General features: G+C 34.4%; 7 protein-coding genes and 1 long non-coding RNA gene across 8 annotated transcripts in view; 3 read left to right on the forward strand and 5 right to left on the reverse strand.

Annotated features, from left to right (window-relative positions):
* Positions 1 to 877, reverse strand: part of LOC104786127 (RRP12-like protein) — a 10766-nt gene extending 9889 nt beyond the window's left edge. The window contains exons 1-3 of the mRNA XM_010511461.2: positions 745 to 877; positions 357 to 417; positions 10 to 266 (exon numbers count right to left, since the gene is read on the reverse strand). Coding sequence (XP_010509763.1) covers positions 10 to 227 — 218 coding nt within the window. The 5' untranslated portion in view covers positions 228 to 266; positions 357 to 417; positions 745 to 877. The remainder of the gene's footprint in view (positions 1 to 9; positions 267 to 356; positions 418 to 744) is intronic.
* On the reverse strand, positions 1061 to 3207 carry LOC104786129 (protein NUCLEAR FUSION DEFECTIVE 4). Its single transcript, XM_010511465.1, has 2 exons — positions 2744 to 3207; positions 1061 to 2352 (listed from the first exon to the last, which is right to left on the reverse strand). The coding sequence occupies exons 1-2, from the start codon at positions 2993 to 2995 to the stop codon at positions 1228 to 1230; spliced, it is 1377 nt and encodes a 458-aa protein (XP_010509767.1). The 5' UTR covers positions 2996 to 3207; the 3' UTR covers positions 1061 to 1227.
* LOC104786130 lies at positions 6534 to 8877 on the reverse strand. The gene is made up of 3 exons (XM_010511466.1): positions 8358 to 8877; positions 7517 to 7940; positions 6534 to 7373 (listed from the first exon to the last, which is right to left on the reverse strand). Exons 1-3 carry the CDS (start codon positions 8820 to 8822, stop codon positions 6685 to 6687), a joined length of 1578 nt encoding a protein of 525 aa, XP_010509768.1. The 5' UTR covers positions 8823 to 8877; the 3' UTR covers positions 6534 to 6684.
* Positions 11496 to 12317, forward strand: LOC104786131. Its single transcript, XM_010511467.2, has one exon. It carries the CDS (start codon positions 11664 to 11666, stop codon positions 12066 to 12068), a length of 405 nt encoding a protein of 134 aa, XP_010509769.1. The 5' UTR covers positions 11496 to 11663; the 3' UTR covers positions 12069 to 12317.
* Positions 13396 to 16875, reverse strand: LOC104786132. Its single transcript, XM_010511469.2, has 4 exons — positions 16552 to 16875; positions 15870 to 16258; positions 15672 to 15762; positions 13396 to 14249 (listed from the first exon to the last, which is right to left on the reverse strand). Exons 2-4 carry the CDS (start codon positions 15870 to 15872, stop codon positions 13786 to 13788), a joined length of 558 nt encoding a protein of 185 aa, XP_010509771.2. The 5' UTR covers positions 15873 to 16258; positions 16552 to 16875; the 3' UTR covers positions 13396 to 13785.
* LOC109132823 (protein BOBBER 2-like) lies at positions 15927 to 16649 on the reverse strand. The gene is made up of 3 exons (XM_019245236.1): positions 16552 to 16649; positions 16467 to 16480; positions 15927 to 16258 (listed from the first exon to the last, which is right to left on the reverse strand). Exons 1-3 carry the CDS (start codon positions 16647 to 16649, stop codon positions 15927 to 15929), a joined length of 444 nt encoding a protein of 147 aa, XP_019100781.1.
* LOC104786133 lies at positions 18001 to 19184 on the forward strand. Its single transcript, XM_010511470.1, has 3 exons — positions 18001 to 18413; positions 18668 to 18788; positions 18888 to 19184. Exons 1-3 carry the CDS (start codon positions 18297 to 18299, stop codon positions 18923 to 18925), a joined length of 276 nt encoding a protein of 91 aa, XP_010509772.1. The 5' UTR covers positions 18001 to 18296; the 3' UTR covers positions 18926 to 19184.
* Positions 19429 to 21207, forward strand: LOC104786134. The gene is made up of 3 exons (XR_767454.2): positions 19429 to 19552; positions 20084 to 20699; positions 21147 to 21207. It is a non-coding gene; the product is annotated as an uncharacterized LOC104786134 (long non-coding RNA).

The following is a 21207-nucleotide window of genomic DNA, read 5'->3' on the forward strand; positions in this document are numbered from 1 at the left end:
GAACTGCATGTGGCCGCAAAGTAAGCAACAGGTGTCCGACCATGATTATCTTCAGCCAGAGTTTTTGATAATTCCTCGATGACGGCACATAGATGTTCATGGTCTGGTCGTTTCGACTGGGATAAACGAGCGCGCATGTACTCCCCAAAATCTTCAGAAACAGGCAGGTCAGGTTCTGAGGGTGTGAGGGACATCCTGGTTTCAATGTCAACACATAATGATTCCATAATTAGGTTCCGTTTCCTTGACTAATCCAATTGAATTCTCTACAATAGAACCGGGAACAATTAAATTACTCAAATCACTTTACTTCAAGACTTACACAAACCCAACCAAAATTAAAAAAAAAAACTTACATTTCTTTAAGATTGTAGAAGCTTTGCTTGGGAGGAATTGTAAGTGTAAAAATGGAGCTTTCTGAGATATTGATGAGATAGGAAACAATATAAGAACACAAAGAATGAAAATTTCAACGCAATACTATGCAATCTTCATAATTTATCATAACAATTCGAAATCAACTACAGAACATATATTAATAAAAAAACTAAATCTACGCAAAATTCGATAAGACGAAAGCGAGACTGAAGCGTTTCAAGAGTGAAATACAAACTCAAAAAAAAAAATTAAACTTTAGGGTTGAAGAAGCAATCAAACAAAACAGATAGACAGAATTAAAGCTTCACAATTTAGATTGAATCTAATCACAAGGAGAAGATTTTAACGGTTGTTGGGTTTTCTAACCTGAAAACAGCGAAGGAGAAGAATCGTCGTCGTTGGCTTGAAGATCGATGAAGAGCGACTGCGAGAGACTGCTGAAGTTTTTTATGTTGGCGCTAATGAAAGGTGAAGCCTTTTTAGTTTAGGGTTCTCTCAGTTCTCACCCAAATAAAAAAAATCAAACCAGGGTTTAAGGTTTCATACCCAAAAAAAAAAAATCAATTTTTTGTCCGGTTTTGAGATTGGTTTAACAGTTAAAATTAGGAACCAAAAATGCTAACCAGATTTCGGTTAAACCGGTTAATCCGACCAACACGGTCTAGATTCATAAATGTTCCAATTTGAGACTCGTTTAACAAATCTCCCTTACACACACACACACACACAAAAATATACTTTTGTTTTACAAAGACATCATGGCACTATTACATAGTGAGTTTGGATTTACCAATAAATTATTTCAATCTTCTGTAAATTACAGATGTTAACAATATGTAATTTGCAAGCTCACTTGGAGTTCCTTTTGGCTACAAGTCTTTTGTAAAACTTGCTTGTGCGGAAGAACAATACAGAAGCAACCAAAGAGCCGAAGACAGCCACAGAAGCCATGATCATAAACGATGTCCTGAAACATTGACTTCCAAAGCAAGAATTGTCATGCTCAGAAGCCACCTTGTCGTAGAAGTAACCTATCACTTTCACAGAGAGTACATACGACCCGATGGGTCCTGCAATCGAGATCGTGAAGTAAATCGTTCCCATATGCCGGATCCCAAATATCTCTGATGTAATTGTCGGCATGAGCGACCATTGTGAACCGTAAGCCATACCGATCAAAACTGAACCAAAATAGAGACTTCCTTGTAAACCAGAGGCCACTACGATGTGGCCTACAGCCATAATACTTAATGTTATGGCCATGAAGATAGGTCTTGGCCAGCTGTGTTTGTGTAAGAATATGTCTGAGACATAACCTGCCCCGAACCGGCCTAGAAAGTTCCATATGCTCCAGAGAGAGACCAGAGAATTGAGTTGAACCGGGGAGTAGTGAAGAGACTCCCCTATCTGTCTCATGTTGTTTATAGTCGCGAATCCGGAACCCATCCCACACAGCATTGCCACGAAGAGAAGCCAAAAGTTCATTGTGCTCATTGCTTCCAGAATGTTTGAGTCTTCAACAACAACATGATCTAAATCTGCACAAACTAAAAGCTTCAAACTAGGAGGGTCGAGCAAGGCAGATGTGTCGAGAACAGGACGATCCAGAGGAGAAAGTGTCTGAGTTTCTTCGCGTAAGGCTCTCACCGCAACCAAGAGAGGAGAGGCAAGCAATAAAAGCACAAGGATGAAGGATAAAATCTGCATTGACCGTGATAAACCGAGAACATTTTCAACCGTTATAATGACCATGAGATAGGCAGCTATGATCAATGAGATCACAGAGAGACCATTTAAGTGTTTCTTCTCACTCGTGGTGACCGTTTCATAAACTCTTACAAAAGGCATAGTCAAGAAGATGACAAACGTCGGTACTACAGCCAGGAGAAGAATGAAGGTAGCAGGGTTACCTTCACCTCCGCAAACCGCATGGTACAACTGAATCAGAATTGCTCCACTTAGACCTAGAAATCCCTGAAGGTCAAAGATGAACACATTTAGAGAAAAATGTATCAGTTTTTTGAATATGCAATCCTTAATCATCCATCAAAATGAGAGTATACAACAAAAGACTCAAGTGAAACAGACTAATCACAATCTATGATGCAAACAAATCTGGATTCAAAGATGAGATCCTCCAAGTCAAAGCTACAGAAACTAAGCTCCAAATCAAAGCTACAGAAGCTAAGCTCCAAAATCAAAATTTGAAACTTTATTTTTATTGGTCATGTAAACAGTAAAGGTTTAATTTTTCATTTCAAAAATTAGAATTCCTCTTGACAAAGACTCCTAAAACACACAAGATTGAGATTCCAAGTTCACCCAAATTGATGATTCCTAAACAAAGTTACAATCTTTTTATTACCTGCATAATGCCAACAGCAGTCCCACCGTAATGAGAAAAGTTCCGAGCAGCCGTAACAACATTAGCCGTATTAAAAAACGGCAACGAGTGACCAGCCAAGAACACGAACAAACACATCAACGGCACAGGCGGTGGTGCAATCAACCCAACAACCGAAGCCCAAATAAAAAAGAAACCAAGAAACCATTGAACCAACCCAACGAAAACCACAACCCAAGGACCACCACGACCACCATGTATCTTAGAAGTCATGTTCGTGTAAAGGTATCCGGAGATGATACCAAAGGTACCACCAATGTCTTTGAAGACAGAAACGAAATCAAGAGTAGATTGGTCATAAGATTGAGATGATTTGAGGATAGATGAGTATATAGCGAATGTGTATGTAGCTCCGCTAAAGCTTTGAATCCATATGCTCGCTGCAGCTGCTACCCACTTAGTGATGTTAAAGTGGGCTCAGAGCCTGCGGGCCGAACGGGTACTGTTATAAAAAATTAGACCCGTGACCCGTTTATTAAGACTATAAAATAAACGGGTTTTAAACGGGTAAGCCCGTTTAAATCCACGGGCGTGACGGGTCTGATAAAACATAAATGGGTAGCCCGTTTAATTTTTTTTTTCTGAGTTTTTGTTTTTTCTGCGAAACGTTGTCGTTGAGTTTAGGGTTGTACTTTAACATCACCGCCTCTATCTCCGACCTCGCCGCCTCTATCTCCAATCACCGCCTCATCATACGAGCGTAACAGTTTTGAATTTTATAGTTTTCATATTCTTAGTAGATCTACTTTTGCGGAGGTGATGATGGTGGTGGTGACTGGTAAGCACATCGAAGTTCTTCGATGGTGGAAGCTTTTTTTTTTTTAACTCAAATTATTTTATTGTAGTATTATTGAACTTAATTAATTATTTAATTAAAAAATAAATAAATACCAGTATAATCGGGACATGGGACATCCATTAACTAAACGGGTCGATATAAATTTAAGGGGTGTTAATGGGACAGGGCTTAAATGGGTACATAATTAAACGGGTATGACTTTTTTTTACATTAAACGGACAGGGTCTAAAAGGGCCGGGTCTAAACGGGTCAGGGCCGCCCATATTAACATCTCTATACCCACTTCGTGTTTATTCTCTCCATTTTTTTCAAAATTGAAAGCTTTCTTTTTTTTTTTCTCTTTTTTTCGAATTTTTATGCTACTAGCCAACTCCTCCAGCTGTATAACCAAATCTCAAGTCTGAAACTGATGATGTCAAATGAAGAAGAGAAGAAGTATTCAATCGCCCTTTGGACATCGCGATCATCGATGAGACTGAGTTAAAGAAAATCTTGATTAGCCTTTTTAATTATGTGTTGCTCTTGCGGTGCCTAAAAGGTAACATAATTGGAGTTAAGCTTACACGTTTTAATCATATCTTAACACCAATTTAATAATACAGTACTTATCCTTCCGACCAATTAAAAAAATCCCATTAGAAAAATACAGTACTTATCCTTTATGTATTCAACTGAGAGAATCAAATCTTAGAATTTAGAAACCAATATTTCTATTTTTGTATAAGCAAATTACATAACTTACATAGAGCATCTTTATAGAGGGAACTATTTTGAATGTTTTTAGAGTAAATATATTATGAAAATAATGTAATATCAGTAGTTAAGATCTTTTGTTAAAAAATTAGTTATTGGAAGAACATGTTTAAGATCATAAGATTTAATAAAAAAATATTCTTAAACATATTACAATTATAAAAACTTATAAAATAACATTTAAATTGCAAACTTATAAAAATTTTAATAAAATTCAAAATACAATAACAAATTTTTATGAAACAAAAAAAAACATTAAAGATAAAAAAAAACAAACATATTACTTAATTAAAGCGCACAAACATTTTATTTAATTAATACATAGTTTAATATCCAAATTTTAATTTGTGAAAAATTGTTTGCAAAAAATTGTATCTAATCACAACTTGCCACGTCAACTTAGAACTGAGCCAAGATCAGTTCTACATCAAAAACTAAAAAAGTGTTCTAAACTTACTATTCATTATTTTTCTAATTTTTTTGGGCTTAGAACACTCTTGGTGTTCTCCCTATAAAAATGGTCTTATAGAGAAGCACACTCTTAAAAAAGCTGATGTATCATCGCCAGAGAGTTCGGTGCACATTTTAGCAAAATATCCTTAAAGTTTTTACTTAATTACATTAACATACCATTATATATTTTTAAACAATAATTAACTGAATAATAATTAAATATATCATCATTTCTCACACAAATTTAAATATCACATATTAAAACTAATTAAATAATTACATACTATTTCAAGGCAAATTTCACAAAAATTTACTTACAAATATACAAGTCAAAGTTATATTGATTTTAAGAAATCAATATAAGTAATATACTCTTAAAATCTATAAAACATATCAATTAATATAAAGTTAATAAAAATAAAGAACATATCACTTATTAAATGTATAACTTATTAACAAAATCATATAAAAACAAAATGTTATTTTTATGTTAGTATTATTACCATAATAATTTATATAACAAGCTTTCAATAGTTATTATAATTGATTATAAAAAGAAGTATATTACCCTTTAATTATCTCCAACTCATTAAAATAAACTTAATTCCCAATAAATATAGATTTATATATATTCATAAATAAATAGAAAAATGACAACAAATTAAAGAATATCATGATGTGTGATTATTTATATATATCTAAGTATGTAAACTAATTAATCTCAACATTTAGTGTAATTATTCATTGAAAATGGAAATATTGACAACTGATAGGAATATATGTTCTAATTGTACATTCATCTATGTGCTATTGAAAAGGAATGAGACAATAACCCTTACCATTATAAATAAACTTAGTACCAAAAAAAAAACATAATATATTAAAAATAAGTGATTATTAGATTATGCAAAATTGTTATAGTTACTCGATTAACCATAAATATAAATTTAATTTTTAAAGCACACAAAAAAATATATCTATATATATATTGCCATAAATTGTAACATTTTATAAATATTTTCTTTACTATGTTCACATATTTCACGGATGAAATGTATTCTTACACGAATACGTTGATTTTGAAATTTCATTAATTTTTTCATAATGGTTTTTTTGGTAATAATCCATCATTTATAGAAAATATTGATAAACCGACTAACTCAAAAGATTTAAATAGCCTAATCAAAAATATTAAATCAATAAATTAGATTATCTTCAGAAAATTTAGTTTAGAATCTAATTGTTATTAATATATAATAAAAATAAATAATTAAACTAATAAAATTAAATAATTAAACTACCGAATAATTTAGTATATGTTGTTATAGTTACACAAGAAACATGCAAAATTGTTATGATTACAAAATAAAACATAAAAGATATGAACTTGATTTTTAAACTATACAAAAGACATGTTGCAATAAATTGTAAAATTTTATCAATATTTTCTCTATCATAAAACCTCCTACACATTCAAAGATTTTACCGGTGATACGTATTTTTTACACGAAAAAACACAGCTTTGAATAAATAAATAAATAAAATTTAGTTACATATTATGTTTGACACAAACAGATATTAGTTCTAAGATAATAATTTTACTTATAATAATTTTCTTTAAATCGATTTATTCCTCACATAATAAATTTTATCCGCAACAATTTATTAATCTAGAAAAATATGTAAGTTATGTAAATTTGCTTACAAAAATAGAAATTTTGTTTTCACAATTAAAAAGGTGTTGGTCCTATTATATGCCTTTCAGTATATATAATTCACAACCCACACTTTTTACAAACAATAAAGATTTTTATCTTCAAAAATATGAGGGAAGGAAAAAGCCACACAAAATAAATGAACAATGAAGCCACGACGATACTAGGTTCGTTCAAAGAGATTACTTCAAGATCCTCTTGGCCACAAGCGTCGCATAAAACTTCCTTGTGCGGAGGAATAACACAAGAGCAACAAAAGATCCAAGCAAAGCCATGGCCGCCATTATCATAAACGACGTCTGAAAGCAATGATTCCCATAACAAGAATGATCATCCTCAGAAGCTACCTTGTCGTACAAGTAGCCTATTACTTTCACCGAGAAAAAGTACGAACCAATCGGACTAGCTATCGATACTGTATAGAATATAGTTGCCATATGACGAACCCCGAATATTTCAGAGGTTATTGTCGGCATGAGTGACCATTGTGATCCGTACGCTAAACCCACCAATAAGGACCCGAGATATAGGCTTCCTGGCAGACCGGAGGCCATTACACTTTGACCTATAGCCATAAGGCCTAGAGTTATGGCCATGAAAATTGGTCTTGGCCAGCCATGATTGTGTAAACAGGCGTCTGAGATGTAACCCGACCCAATCCGGCCTAGAAAGTTCCATATGCTCCACAGAGACACCAGAGCATTAAGTTGGACTGTAGAGTAGCGAAGTGACTCTCCCATCTGTCTGATGTTGTTTATCGTCGCGAGTCCTGAACCCATTCCACATAACATCGCCGCAAATAGAAGCCAGAAGTTTGTTGTGTATATTGCTTCGAGGACGTTCATATCATTGGTCATGACAACTTTAACATCTGTCGATAGATTGAAATTAATGCGTTAGAAAATTTCACTTCGAGAATTATTACTAAGGGACTTGAAATAAGATATATAATTCACTCCATGACCAAAATATATATCATTCGTCAATAAACAAGAAACAAAAAAAAAACTTTACCGGAAGAAGTGTTGAGCTTAGGAGAGTCAAGCAATCTAGTTCCCTCGGTAACCGGAAAATCCAGAGACAAGAAACTCTGTTTCTCTTCACGATGTGCTCTAACAGCCACTAAGAGAGGAGAGGCGAGCAAGATAAGTAGAAGGGTGAAATCACATATCTGCATAGGCTTTGACATCCCAATAACATTTTTCACCAATATAACGACCATAAGATAGGTGACGATGATCAAGGAGATGGCGGAGAGACCGTTCAAGTATTTCTTGTCCCCTGCGATGACTGTGTCGTATGTTCTAACGAAGGGCATTAACACCAAGATGAGGAGTGATGGTACTACGGCCAAAAGAAGAATGTAATTCGCTGGATCACCTCCACAGAAGATGTGGTACATTTGAACCAGAATCGCTCCACTTAGCCCAAGATAACCCTGCATTTTAAATTTAAAACACACAGGCATTATATAATTAGATTGATTTTTCTTGAGGGTCACAAACTTTTCAAGTATATCTATGTTTGAGAATCATACATAATAAGTAGGAAGTATACATGTTTTGTAATTAATCTACCGATTTATCTTAATTAACTAGTGGTCAAAACTACATAAAAACTGATTTTCACTACTTTATGTAACGAAAAAAAGACCAGTCGTACGTAGACATCATTATTTTAATCAAGTTCTTATCCACTAACGAGCTAATTCCTTTCTCCAGCCAGTAATATCAATATTTAACAAGGTATAGGGTTTTTTTGTATTTTTATATGGTCTTTCTATATGATAAAAGATCAGAAACAGTCTAATACAAGAATTAATAACTTATTCGTAAGTCTTAAATGTGTCCTATACCTTCATAATCCCAACGGCCGTCCCACCATAGTCGGAGAAGTTACGGACGGCGGTGACCACAATAGCCGTATTAAAGAAAGTCTGACAATGACCGGTGAAGAACATGAACAAACACATCATAGCCACCGGAGGCTTTTCGATCACTCCCGACGCAGCCATCCATATGAATCCATACCCCACAAACCATTGCACCAGCCCCACGAATATAACCAACCATGGTCCACTAAAGAAGCGACCGCTACCGCTTTTGCGGCTTGCAACCGCGGTGTAGAAGAGTCCGGAGAGGATGCCTACGTTTGCCCCGATGTCTTTGCAAACGGAGACGGTGTCAAGAGTAGATTGGTCATAAGATTGAGATGTTTTGAGAAGAGAGGAATAGATTCCAAAGGTGTAGCTTGCTCCGGTAAAGCTTTGTATCCATATACTCGCTGCCGCAGCCACCCATTTCGTGTTTACAAACTCCATCTATCTCTCTTTTTCTTTCCTTCTCTATAACTCTCTATCTGCTAGCATCGATCAAAATGAGCAAACATTGTCTTAAAATGAAAGTAAAGTCAACTTAAAAGTTTAAATGTTGTGTAATCGTGGGCATTCTTGGTTTGGGTAGACCAAGAATAAACCGGATTGCAACCAACGGTGAAAACAAACCGAATTTGCGCTTGCAGTCCAACTAGACCAAAAACCAAATTTAACCTATATCAAGCCCATAAAAAAAGAAAGTATCATTGTTCATTGGTTTTGCTTCCTAGCTAAACCAGGATACGGGATACCTGAATCGTATATGGGTTAACTCAAAACCAAATCTGAAATGTCCACCATGTGAAACGAGGAAGTCCATTAATCAATTATTTTATACAAGTAGCAGTGTAGAGGAGAGATCAATTAGTGGATAAAGTATGTATTATATAATCAATTTGTATACATAAGTTTAAACGTGACCTTTTTTTGTTAGATATATATACCCTTTCGTACATGACTAGTCTTTCCTCCATCATATTGTAATGTGATTATATAAACGAGACCTGTAGCTGGCTAGCTGCTTTGTATAAGTCTTCGCAAATCGCTGACAACTAACTCGGTAGGCAAATCTTTCAGCAGCAACACACAATCAAATAACTTAACTAATTATCTGTTTATATTATTTGCCAAATACAGAAAACGAAACTACTTTTTAATTTCAATAATATTTGCAAGGTACAGTATATATACCATCTGCCGAGCATTTGATTGGGTCGGATGAAATTTGGAATGGGTGCACTAACACTTAATGCTATTGGATATTATCCAAGCATACGTACGTTGCTTAAACACACAACAGAATTCAAGAATCTGATAGAAACGTTGGACAAAGCCAATTATTTGCGAACGTAAATCTATAAATATACTTATCTATATTTTCCATGTGTAACGTACGTGTTGAATTAAACCAAAATTGTAAGCAACGTATAATCAGGATAAACCCGTTTGTGGTTCGCACTGTAGCCTGATGCGTCTGTACTTCACCATGAATATATTTTATCGACACACAAGTTTTCACGGATATATAACCTTTTGAAATATATATATGCGTATAATTCAGTTTCATGTCTTAAATATATTTTGGTATAAATTTGTACTTCGTTTAAGGCTTCATAAACTGTAAAAATTCATGTATTTGAACTTCCTTTCTAGTTTTTTCGTCAACAATTTGAATTTTTTTTTATTACTTATAAAAAGAGAAAATTGAATCATCAGAAATGAGTTCAAATTATGGGATTACAGAACTAATTGTTATATTTGTTTTTAATGTTAATAAATGGATTTTAGATTCTAGTACCCACTAACGTTAAAATACAATACCAAAAATATTAAAAAGAGTACGCGTGGGCCGAAAGCAACGGAGCCCTGATGCGTCTGTACACGCAGACGTTTAGATTCCTTTTCAAGTAAAACACACAAAATGTGTTGTTTTCCCAACTTCTCCATATTTTGCTTACTTAGAAATTTAACCAAGTTATCAGTATTTTAGTTAGTGTAGAAGATTCCAACTTCTCACATAGTACTAAAATTCTGAAAGAGCAAAAGTAGCTAGATGATTACATACTTGTTTTCTTCAATTCACAATTTCAAATCGCGATAGACTATATAGCAAACTGTTGTTTTTCTTTTTTTAAAATATGATTTAAAATAGATTTTAGTGATTAAAAAAAAAAAAAAACTGGAACTGATCTCAACCATGTAGTTATGTGTGCCAAACTGCAGTTACTTGTCACATAGAAAACAAAAGTAGCATACATTATTTGACAAGTCTGTCTTGGTCCAGTCCAGTGATCCAGTGTTAGTATGTTTTTGCAAAAACGAAATATCATGCATCTTGATTTTTGAATCTTGATTAGGTTCTGGTAAGTCCACAATGTTATTACGATCATACAAAGTATTTTCGCTGTATTCATTGAATTTACTTATTTAAATGTAAAATACTTTTCTGAAAAAAGGAGCATATCATTATTTGTATACAATGCATGAGAAAAAGTCATGAGACACAAGTTACGAAATATGACAAATTCACGTGTTTTCATGTCATTTTAAAAAATAAAAATTTCATAAGTTGATTTAAACTTAAATCAGTGCAAACTAATGACTTGATATTTTAATTATACAGAAAAATTTCATCATTTAATAATATCTTACAACAACAAAAATAAAACAAATGTCGATTAAAAGGTAATATAATTTCCTTAAACAGGGACTAATAAAAACGTCGATTTGGTTCTTGATATTTTCTTGCTGGTCCTATAACATATTAAGTTATTAACATATAATCGATTTTTAAACATTCACAGATTAAATATGATGCGCATTAGATCTGATTAGACTAATTGTGTAGTGACAGAAAGAAAAAAAAAGGACGACGATCCAATCGGGCTCCCCCAGTCTGCAATATCACAGACACATATAGGATAAGATAAGTCCAACACATATCATAAAGTATTTTGCTTTATATAAACTTTTTTTTAATGTAACGAATTATTAATAAAAAAAGTGTAAAAGTGTACAGATATAGAAAGTAAGCGGGGTCCGCACTCAATGCGATGAATCCATGATCATGAGATGACCTCATCTGATCTCAATAAAAACACACAACACAAAACCCCAAAAGCAAACTCTTCTTCTTCTTCTTGTGACTCTCTACGTTTCCTTCGTCTTCTTCTCTTCCCTTCCATTTTAGTATAAAGGCTAAGATCATTTCGAGTCTCTCTTCTCTCCAAAACTTAATACCTAGATACTCCATTTAATAAAACATTACCAACAAAACATCCTCAAAAGATGGCGGAGGAGTTCGATGAATCCGAGGTACTATTCTCCAATGGTTTCAGCTCTGTTCACCAACTAGATGATGAGAATAAGAGTCGTCTGTTCGGTTCCTATGGAGATCAGTGGAACAAGACGACAAGACGTATCAAGAAGACGACGGAGGACAAGGCCTCATCGAGCTCTCTCCCGGTGAATATTCCGGAGAACATGTTTCGTAGGTACGTTGAGAAAGAGGAGGAACATTTTGACGGTGAAGAAGAAATAGTTCCGCCGCATATAATGGTCGGACGGAGGATCCAAGGAGGAGGACAAATGGCGTTTTCCGTTTGTTCAGGTAGTGGAAGGACTCTTAAGGGAAGAGATCTGAGCCGGGTTCGTAATTCGGTTCTTAGGTTAACCGGGTTTTTGGAGGCTTGAACCGTTACCGGTTTGCCATTTTCTATCATCTTTTCTCTATTCTTTTTTTTTTTTTTCTTTTTTTTTTGGCATATTACGGAAAAATTCCAGTGTTCCCGTGTTGTTTTTATTTTAAGTAAAGGTGGGGAAAATGTGAAACCAAGATTTATTTATCCCCTTCGTTCCTATTTTTTCATATTCTTTAAATTTTTCCTAAATTGTAATAGGAAACATAAGAAATTTGTGGTTAATTTTGAGAAAAAACAACAATACTTGCTAATGTGTTAGGAACTTAGAATTTATAATGCAATGCTTGCAAGTGTTTATTTTGTACTTGGTTGGAATTATGACAATGTGATGAATATATTTGAGTTGGATTTAATCGTAGTGCAAATGTGGACAAAAGCTAGCTGAACCATAAAACAGCTGTTCTGTTGTCTTGTGACTTTGTGAGAGAGAGACAGATAGAGCAGAATTTGTTGCCTGTGACATCTATCAAATCAAGGTGAAAATGTACAACATATCTGTTAACTTTATAAAAAGAATCTATAATCTAATCACACTAGTAATCACTAAATAATTAGTATTTTTTGTATTACTAGAAAGTCTAGAACAGGTATAGATTTACATGGAAACCCTAGTTTGATTTGGACTTTGTAATTATATTACCTTCATTATTATGATCACAACAAGAACTTGTCAAGAACACACTACTTTTTTCTTCGTCCACTGATTTTTTTTCTTTACTTAGGCCCATTAAGAGATAGCTAGCCCATTAAGAACCCATATTGTTTTTCCCAGAAGAACAATTGAGGGGACCTTCGAATTCGAAACCAAAACACAAAAAGTCTGTCTCTGTCTCTGTCTCACATACATTGGTAACTGTGCTCTTTGCACAGAACTGTAAGCACGCGTTCAACAAAGATCATTACTTTACTTAAAGACACTCTTAAGTTAATTCTCTCTCTCTCTCTCTTAGGGTTTAAACAACCTTGTCCTTCTCCTACCGCTAATACTGTGTAACCACGGCCCATGGCTTCACTTCTTTCCAGCTGCTCCTACAACACCGTTCCAGATTCTTCTTTCCCAATGAGTAAGATTTGCTCTGCTACTCTTCATTTTTTAGTTTCTTCTTTCCGCAATGTGTGTCTTAATAACTTTAATAACTTTACAGCTTCAACATAAAAATTTTCTTGAATTCAATATGGTCTTGTTCCTTGTGAGAGTAGAAGCTTTTCAATTTTTTTTTTTTATTTTTTTAAAAATTGCTATTTCATTGTCTCTGTTTTTTTAGGTCCTGATACAATGGAGATGCTGCCAAGAAATGGTTGGAGGATAGTTACTTGGCTTCTTACTCCAAACTTTGTATCAACCCAATGGGTGAGTTGATTTGCCTAAGATTGGAGGGGTTTAGGGAATGAAGCAACTTGGTCCGTGCTTTTAGGATAGATGTATAAAAGATTCAATGTCTATCTTCTTGTTTTCCAATATTATTTGGATTCTTGAAATTGCAATCCTTTTGTTGATGATTCTCTAATATTATATTTTTTTAATTAACTCCATTACTACAAAATTCATCATATGCATCAATCTTGTTTTTAACTTTTTCAATGACCACAATATTGCAAACACACAGATTGATATTGCTAGAGAAGTATCTCGCGTAATATAAATATATCTTAGTGTAGGATCTCTCAATGTCAATGTACATTAAGAGACTTGATAGAGCATAGAAATATTAAGGAATAAATGCGCTTGTGCTGTCTCTACTACGTGCATCGTGATCTTGAGGGACTTCCTGTGTGTTGTTGTTGTTACCGTTTCCCTTGCCTTGGCCTAGCCATGACATTGTGAGTCTTGATGGGAAAACTTTCTTGTTTGATTCTTTGTTTGGGACCTTCTTCTGGTCACTGACTGCGTGCGAGAAGCTCCTGAGTTCGTTGAGACGCTTCATCTTCTCTTTCTTCTGCTTCTTCTTATGGAAAGAGAGGAAGAACAAAGCCACCACTTTGGTGACCTTGTTTCCTGAAGAACCTGAAGAAGAAGAAGGAGATGCTTTCTTGAGTTTCAAATGCCGGTTGTGGCGTCGGGGACAGCTCTTGCTGATTCTGATTAGGAGTTTCCTACATGGCCGGAGAATCTTGTGGTTTAAGGTAACCAACGACTCGGCTCCTCGCATCTCTTGGTTAGTTTTTGCTCTGTCTGCAGCAAAAGCAGAGAGAATTTAAAGAAAAAATTATAAAATAGGCTGAGACAAAATGGTTTTGGCTAATGTATGTATGTGTCTCTTGGATTGTGGTGGCTTCTCTTTTGTAACCATGTAGTTTGTATATCCCACAGGTGGGTTTCACGTTTTGTTGTGTTAAAAGAGTCACTTAGTTTGTGGTACACCATGATTCTAAATTAGAGATTGTCAAGACTTTGTCTTTCTCTCAGCTGACTAAGTCTTCTCTACTTAATGTTAGATTTTTTGGCCATTTTTTTTCCTCAAGAAGCCAAGTCTTAAAAAGTCAAAACACCAAATGCACATATTACCGTAGCTTGCCTATGGAAGATGAGATTAGATTAAAAGATCTCACATAGATCTAAGTCTAACATATGTAACTTGGTGTGGTCCTAAACGGACGATAGGGATCATGCCACGTTAAAAGTTGACTTTAGACAACACATCGCATCAGCCTGATGAAATGTCAATCTGTGTTCATCCTAGGTTCGACTCTGTCCTACTCGGCCGATTCTAGACAAAATAGGCCTAAGATCGAAGAGTTTAGATGTGACCAATATATATTTTGGATTTCTTAGGCCGGACTAGTCTACACTACAGTAGTGTATTTAAAAGTACAGTATTTGTAGTTGAATGTACTTTTAAATAGCGATGTTGTGTTAAAAAAAAAAAAATAGCCATTGTGTGTTTGGTGCACACAAACTAAAAAAAATAAAAAAGCCATTCAAATTTTCTTTTATATTAGTGTCCTTAAAATTATCCCCTATACTACATGGATGATTTTAAAATAACTAGTTTGGTTATATTCAGCAATTATGTGAAAAATCAATAGCTCCACATGGGAATTTTTACAATACCATTGGCATATTTTATTTTGTTTGGATCCAAAACAGTGAATGATATGAACAAGTTGTTGTTAGATGACATTTCTACCTGAAATTGAAAGATAATATTGATATTGATCAGGTTGATATATGTTTTCTCTAAATTTATATAGTAAACTTACATATTTTAGAATATATATATATATAGATGATATGACAAGCTAGTAATTGGTTTTAGGTCGACATCTTCTAGTGTAAGTGTATGGTTGTGATTAAAAAACGTGTAAAAATCAATACGTTATATATTAACCGGCTAAGGGCATCTGCATTGGTGTAGGACAAATTTTGGTCCTTCAAATATATTAATCTTATTTTCAGAGTTTCTTAAGTTTGATATGAGCATTGGTGTCCCTCATAGTTGGTCCCTTGGAATTTAAATATATAAAAGTTAACTGCTATTAATCCGATCATTCAAGAGTAATTTCAAAAGTTTACCAGGTAGAATACAAAGCTGCCTTAAAAAAAGAAGAGTTGAATGACGCGATCAGTTAAACTTTGCATTAGAGAAGTCCATACCAGGGTTCTGAGCCATGAACTTCTTGAGCATATCTTGCTTCTCCATCTCATCACTCGTTGCGAGTCCCATCTGCTTTTGCCTTTGATCAAACTGTTACAACAAAAAAAAAAACAACGAGAATCAATGAGTCAATCTTGCAATACTAAAAATCTAACACAAAGAACTGATCAACAAGAAAAAGAAACCGATTAGTTTACCATTATCTTCTCAACGGTTGCACGAGTTTCAGGGTCGAGATCACCCAAGTTGCTGCTCTACGGTTCAACTTTCTGAGTGTCAGTCTCAGGTTCACCTTTCACACAATACTTCCACCACTCCATCTGGTCTTGCTTTGTCAAGAGCACTGATATCATCTTTTGATCCTCGATGTTCCAGAAGCAGTCATCAGGATTGACAGGATGGAAGAACTCTCCGTCAATGATTGGTTCTTGCGCTTTGAGACCAATTTTGATACGGTTCTTCTTGATTTCACAGGTCACAAACCCTGACTTAGTGCCTGCTGGCACCGGAACGTTAATTGTGACCTCTTGGAGATTCTGTCCCCATGAGTATTTCTCAAAATCAAGCCCATTGCCTTTGTGGGGAACTGCATCAAAACGGGGACATATGAAGTTAGTTTTGCAAAAACAGAGACTAAAGTTGTAAAAATCTAAACTTTATCCAATATCCTAGTCTTTACAAGATCAACGAATCAGGTTGTGATGTTAAAACTAAGTGTCAAGTCAAAACTAATTCAACCAAGCACTAAACAGAATCAAAGCTTAATCCAAGGCAGCTGAGGAAACAATGCTTACTTCCAATCATAACCCTAAACCAAACTTATCACCAGAGGCAAACAATCAATTACAAAATTCAAGAAAGCAAAACGAAGGTACTTACCAATGGTAGCCGGTTCTTTTTTTCTCATCCTTCGGCTTCACAACCTCCATGGGCTCCGAAAGAGCCAAGCTTTCCTTCTTGGGCTTCTCGACATCCATAGATTCCGTTGGCTTCAAAGTCTCCTTCTTTGGCTGATTTGCCTCTGCGTGACCCAATTTTCAGAAGGATAAAGGAGATCCGCCGTTGTAAACAAATCGCCTTCGACAGAGAGAGAGAAAAGAAAGACGGAGAGAAAACAATCGATTTCTCCGGTTCACTCCAACAAAACAACACCAACCTATTAAATGCGGACACGTGTTAGGAAGGACCGAGCAAAATACGTCCCTTTTGTAGGTACGTTTCTTCCGTTATTGATTGATTTTGATTTAAATTAAACATTTTAATTACGAAGGACGGACGAAGGACGGTGCGATGCACATGCTCTAAGTAACACATTCATGACAATATTATTAATATTATTTGATGTTGTGTATTAGTCATTTATTTAATCACATACGTTAAGTTTTAGAGGCTGAATATTAATTACTAAGAGACACCATTGGCAATATTTTTAACTTTAGTTCTTAAATTGTCATCCATTTTAAAAATTTGGTTTTTTTTTTGTTTGAGACATTCTCATTGCAACGCATCATGCCATCATCACAGAGTGTATACTTCTCAATAAATTTGAGGTTTTTGATAGGAATGTATCTCTCTTAATATAAGACATGGTATTTGTATTGTACGCTACTGTACAAGATGTAGGGAATTAACGAAGTGATTGTGAAAGGATAATATTAGCAATGCTTTTGTTGTGTAGTGTAACATCCTCGATCTATTTAGAGGACATCACATGCACTTCCACACCATATATTATACAACTATTTTAAATTAATGAGTCATGTCAACAGATATTTCAGAACAAATCCGTTATTCCGAATTTCCGGCTGTTATGTTAAAATTTATTATTAAGATTATGTTAACATCATACTTATCAATAGACCATAATCAAGTGATTTGTCCGAACTATAATTGTTTTATTGTTTAAGACCATGACCATCAAAAGCGATGCCGCATGGCAATTGAAAGGATGGATCAGAAGGAGTTCCTTGGTAGACTAACAGGCTAAGAACTACTCCAAAGTCAATCCCCAAAAAGTCGTCTTGGCTTTTCTGTTTCGTTTACCGTTTCTACTTCTACTCAATTAAGTGCGCAAATCAATCTCACTTTCACAAAGATAAATTTAACTCAAGTGTCACATATACAACTACCACTAGTTTTATTTAACGTTGTGTCCCTTTTTTTGGTTGAAGTTAAATGTTATCTCATAAAATGGCGTCTCTTCGTTTGATATATTTCCAATATCATTCTCTTTACACTTTTCGTTAATCAGTTGATTTTTTAAAAATGATAATAAATCAATTAAATTGTCTCTCTTCTAAATAAAATTGAATTTTAATTAAGAAATGATTTTTTATTTTTTAAAACATTAGTGACAAGGTGAAACTATAGATGGAGAAAGAGAGAGCTCATTTTACTTATATATAATATGCTTTGTTACGTCGATTAACTTGTGCATTCCTTCTTCTTATGTTATTCACTCGTATATATGATTGTTTGTTAGATTAACTTGTTCATTCATCCTTCTTTTGTTCTCTACAAACAAAAGGATAAGAAAGCTCGTGAAATTTTCTTTTGATATACAGTCTACCAATATTTTCATTCTTTTTGGGTACGTGCATGCAGGAATTTCTGGTGATCAGAATATGGCTGATCAGGACTTGCCTTCCGTTATAAACGTAGTTCTTGTAGTCAAGCTTCTAGACCATGTTGCAGCTATTCAAAACCAAAACAGTGTGAAATCGTATTTTCACCAGACTAAGGTGATATAGTGTTTTGACATACATTCAAATATGAAGTGATTATATCTCCTATGCTTTTGCCTTCAGCTGATACGACGATGAACACTAATTAAAAGATATATTTTTAAAAATAGTATTTTATTTTCTAATAATTATTTTCATAATTCAAAATATAATATAGTACTATATGTTACTATACTTATACCAAACTAATTTTTGTAGGAATTGCAATTGTTAATAGAATTTAAAATATTGCAAACCATTTGGTTTCTCAGGAAGAAAATGATAAATTCATGGAGAAAGAAACGAAGATCGAATCTAATAACCTTGCAGAAGCAGAGTTAATAGCGATGAAAGATAAGTCACGGATGGAGCATGATGAGCATACCATGAAACGTAAAATTTGTACTCAAAAACTTCGTATAGGTTCGTTTGTTCTTCAATTCACAACATGTGATCGATTTTAATAATCTCTGGTTGATCGATCTTTTTCAGGTGGAGCATGCGCTAAAACAAAAAGAGGAAACACATGAACAAGAGATGATGAAGCATTATGTGATTGATGTCTCCGACTCTGCAGCTGCTGATCATAATAAAGTACTAATAAAAGATCGACCACATAGATTCGGTGTGATTGTTGCAAACCTTTCAAATCATCATCTACTTCTATTTTGTGTGTTTTATTGTTTTTGCTTTTTTTACTTTTGCATTTTCCCAACTCTATTGTAAAATGTTAGTATCAAGGCTCCATACATGTAGCAATTCTCATAAATACAATAAATATGAACAAAATTGTGAGTTAAATTAGAAAGTGATCAAGATGCATATTTTCAAACTAGTTTTATAGAACCAAACGAACCGTACGAAGTAGATTTGGAGAGCCAGACCGACACACACGTTTAATAAATGGGCTCCGCCTTATCTTGTGCCTCTTTGACTATATTAGTGTGACATTTGATTTTCCCCAACACATACAAACAAAAAGAAGANTCTTTTTCGTTCTTTCCTCCTCTACTTGAGATTATTTTCCAGTTTCCTGAATCTTTTGGACATGTCATATGCAGAGTCTTATGCCTTCTGGTCCACCAGTTGTTCGAACCTCATGGTTGAGTTGCTGCGGTTTGTTTGATGTGATGGCAGGATCTGAAAGATAATTTCAGGTTAGTTTAGCCTGTTTAGGAATCTGAGAAGCTGTTTCTTTTATAGATAAATTCTCTAAAACTGCATAACTTAAGACAGACTCTGGGCATCTGAACATCCTAGTAAGATAAGTAAGAGGGTTCGTTGACTTGAGCGGGAATTTTGGATAGTGGATGGCTCCTTAAGTATACTTAAGAGTTTCAATTATTTCTATATTCACACGTAAAACACTTCTTCAGAAGTATTTTTCCTACATTTTCCGGTCATGTTCTTGCTTTGAAGTGTTAAATTGGTTAGAAGTTAGAACCAATGACAATATTCAAGTTATCTAAAAACAACATTAATTTGGCTACCAGTGATATATATAGCAATATTAGCACTGTAGGATTCTAGTCTCTGAAACTTTGTTTGACTGACTCGGTAGCTACCTCGATGTTGTTTAAGTATTCTCTCCATTCTTCTCTAGGAATCAAGTCCATGAATATTGGTTTAATGTGTCCTAATCTTTCTTTTGATGTCATCAATGTCTCGGTGATGATGATGAAGAGCAGAAGATAAGCAGAAAAGCATAAATCAGCAAACAATGGACAGCAGAAAAGCTTAAAGAACAGCCAACAAGACAGTATTCATTGGGTCGTATATTCTTCTCTGTACATTCAAGCACTAATGTCTGTCTTTGCAACATAAATTTCTTGTGTTCATGTTTTGGAATTTTTAGATTCATGAGAACAGAACACAGTTCCTACTTTCCTACTCTTTTTCGTATATTCAACAGCACATTAATGGGCTTACCAGATACGGCCTTTTTGAGACGAAAGAATGGGCCTTATGAGTCCGTTAGCTGTTTACTTTAGGACAGCGACATTTAACGAAGCCGCTGACATTTTATGTTTCTCAGATCTGTCAGTGTCGGTGATCGACGCGGCGGCAGAGAGAATAAATAAATAAAATCTTCGAAAACACGAAAAATTAATTGTTTATTTAAAAAAGCTTCTTTTTTCTTTTTTTGACAACGGGATTTTTGGAGTTTTTAAGGCCGTAAGCTTGCTCACACGAATCAAACCCAACTAGCTTCTTTTACTAGATCCGATCCCGAAATATCCTACTTTCCTTGTTCACAAAGTTGCAATCTTTGAGGATCTTAGGCTCAACCCATTACTTCCTCTGGTAAGATTTGCCCCAATCTTTTTTTTTTTCAGCAAGCCTCATTGCTTCTGGGTACTGCTTTGAATGTATGATTCGACCACTGCTCATTGAATCTGTTTTACTAGATAATGTTTGTACTGAATTGTGATTTTTTTTGGTGTTAAATAAGTTAAATTTGATTGGATCCTTGTTTCAATTTTTTTTTAACTTTTTTCAATTGAGTGTTAAGATCCGAGGTATGTTTTAGTTTGGTCATCTAGATCTGTGACAGCTATGTGTTTCTTGCTTTGTTTTTCATATCTGCAGAGTTATCTTGTCCTCTGTGACAAGTTAAGAAATTTTTTAGCCTAAAAGCTAATGAACATATCACATATGAGTATGAACGTCTTTTACTTATTTGTTTTTGGTTAGTAAGCAGCTACTGGTTTATTGCGCCGTTGTTAACTTTACTTTGTGATTGGTTTTCAGGTGAATGTGAGTAAGGTTGCATTGGCTCGAGGAACATGGCGATGGGGAAGTATTCTCGTGT

This window comes from Camelina sativa, chromosome 5 (genome assembly GCF_000633955.1).
Source record: "Camelina sativa cultivar DH55 chromosome 5, Cs, whole genome shotgun sequence".
NCBI lineage: Eukaryota > Viridiplantae > Streptophyta > Magnoliopsida > Brassicales > Brassicaceae > Camelina > Camelina sativa.

Excerpts from the sequence above, each read along its gene's own strand:
- LOC104786129 (XM_010511465.1), bottom strand. The coding sequence starts at position 2,995 with ATGACTTCTAAGATACATGGTGGTCGTGGTGGTCCTTGGGTTGTGGTT. Across the intron at positions 2,353-2,743 it reads CTGCTGTTGGCATTATGCAG|GGATTTCTAGGTCTAAGTGG; the intron begins GTAATAAAAAGA and ends TTTGACCTTCAG.
- LOC104786130 (XM_010511466.1), bottom strand. The coding sequence starts at position 8,822 with ATGGAGTTTGTAAACACGAAATGGGTGGCTGCGGCAGCGAGTATATGG. Across the intron at positions 7,941-8,357 it reads CGGCCGTTGGGATTATGAAG|GGTTATCTTGGGCTAAGTGG; the intron begins GTATAGGACACA and ends TTTAAAATGCAG. Across the intron at positions 7,374-7,516 it reads TAAGCTCAACACTTCTTCCG|ATGTTAAAGTTGTCATGACC; the intron begins GTAAAGTTTTTT and ends ATCTATCGACAG.
- LOC104786131 (XM_010511467.2), top strand. The coding sequence starts at position 11,664 with ATGGCGGAGGAGTTCGATGAATCCGAGGTACTATTCTCCAATGGTTTC.
- LOC104786132 (XM_010511469.2), bottom strand. Across the intron at positions 14,250-15,671 it reads GTTCATGGCTCAGAACCCTG|ACAGAGCAAAAACTAACCAA; the intron begins GTATGGACTTCT and ends CTTTTGCTGCAG.
- LOC109132823 (XM_019245236.1), bottom strand. The coding sequence starts at position 16,649 with ATGGATGTCGAGAAGCCCAAGAAGGAAAGCTTGGCTCTTTCGGAGCCC.
- LOC104786133 (XM_010511470.1), top strand. The coding sequence starts at position 18,297 with ATGGCTGATCAGGACTTGCCTTCCGTTATAAACGTAGTTCTTGTAGTC. Across the intron at positions 18,414-18,667 it reads CGTATTTTCACCAGACTAAG|GAAGAAAATGATAAATTCAT; the intron begins GTGATATAGTGT and ends TTGGTTTCTCAG. Across the intron at positions 18,789-18,887 it reads TGATGAGCATACCATGAAAC|GTGGAGCATGCGCTAAAACA; the intron begins GTAAAATTTGTA and ends GATCTTTTTCAG.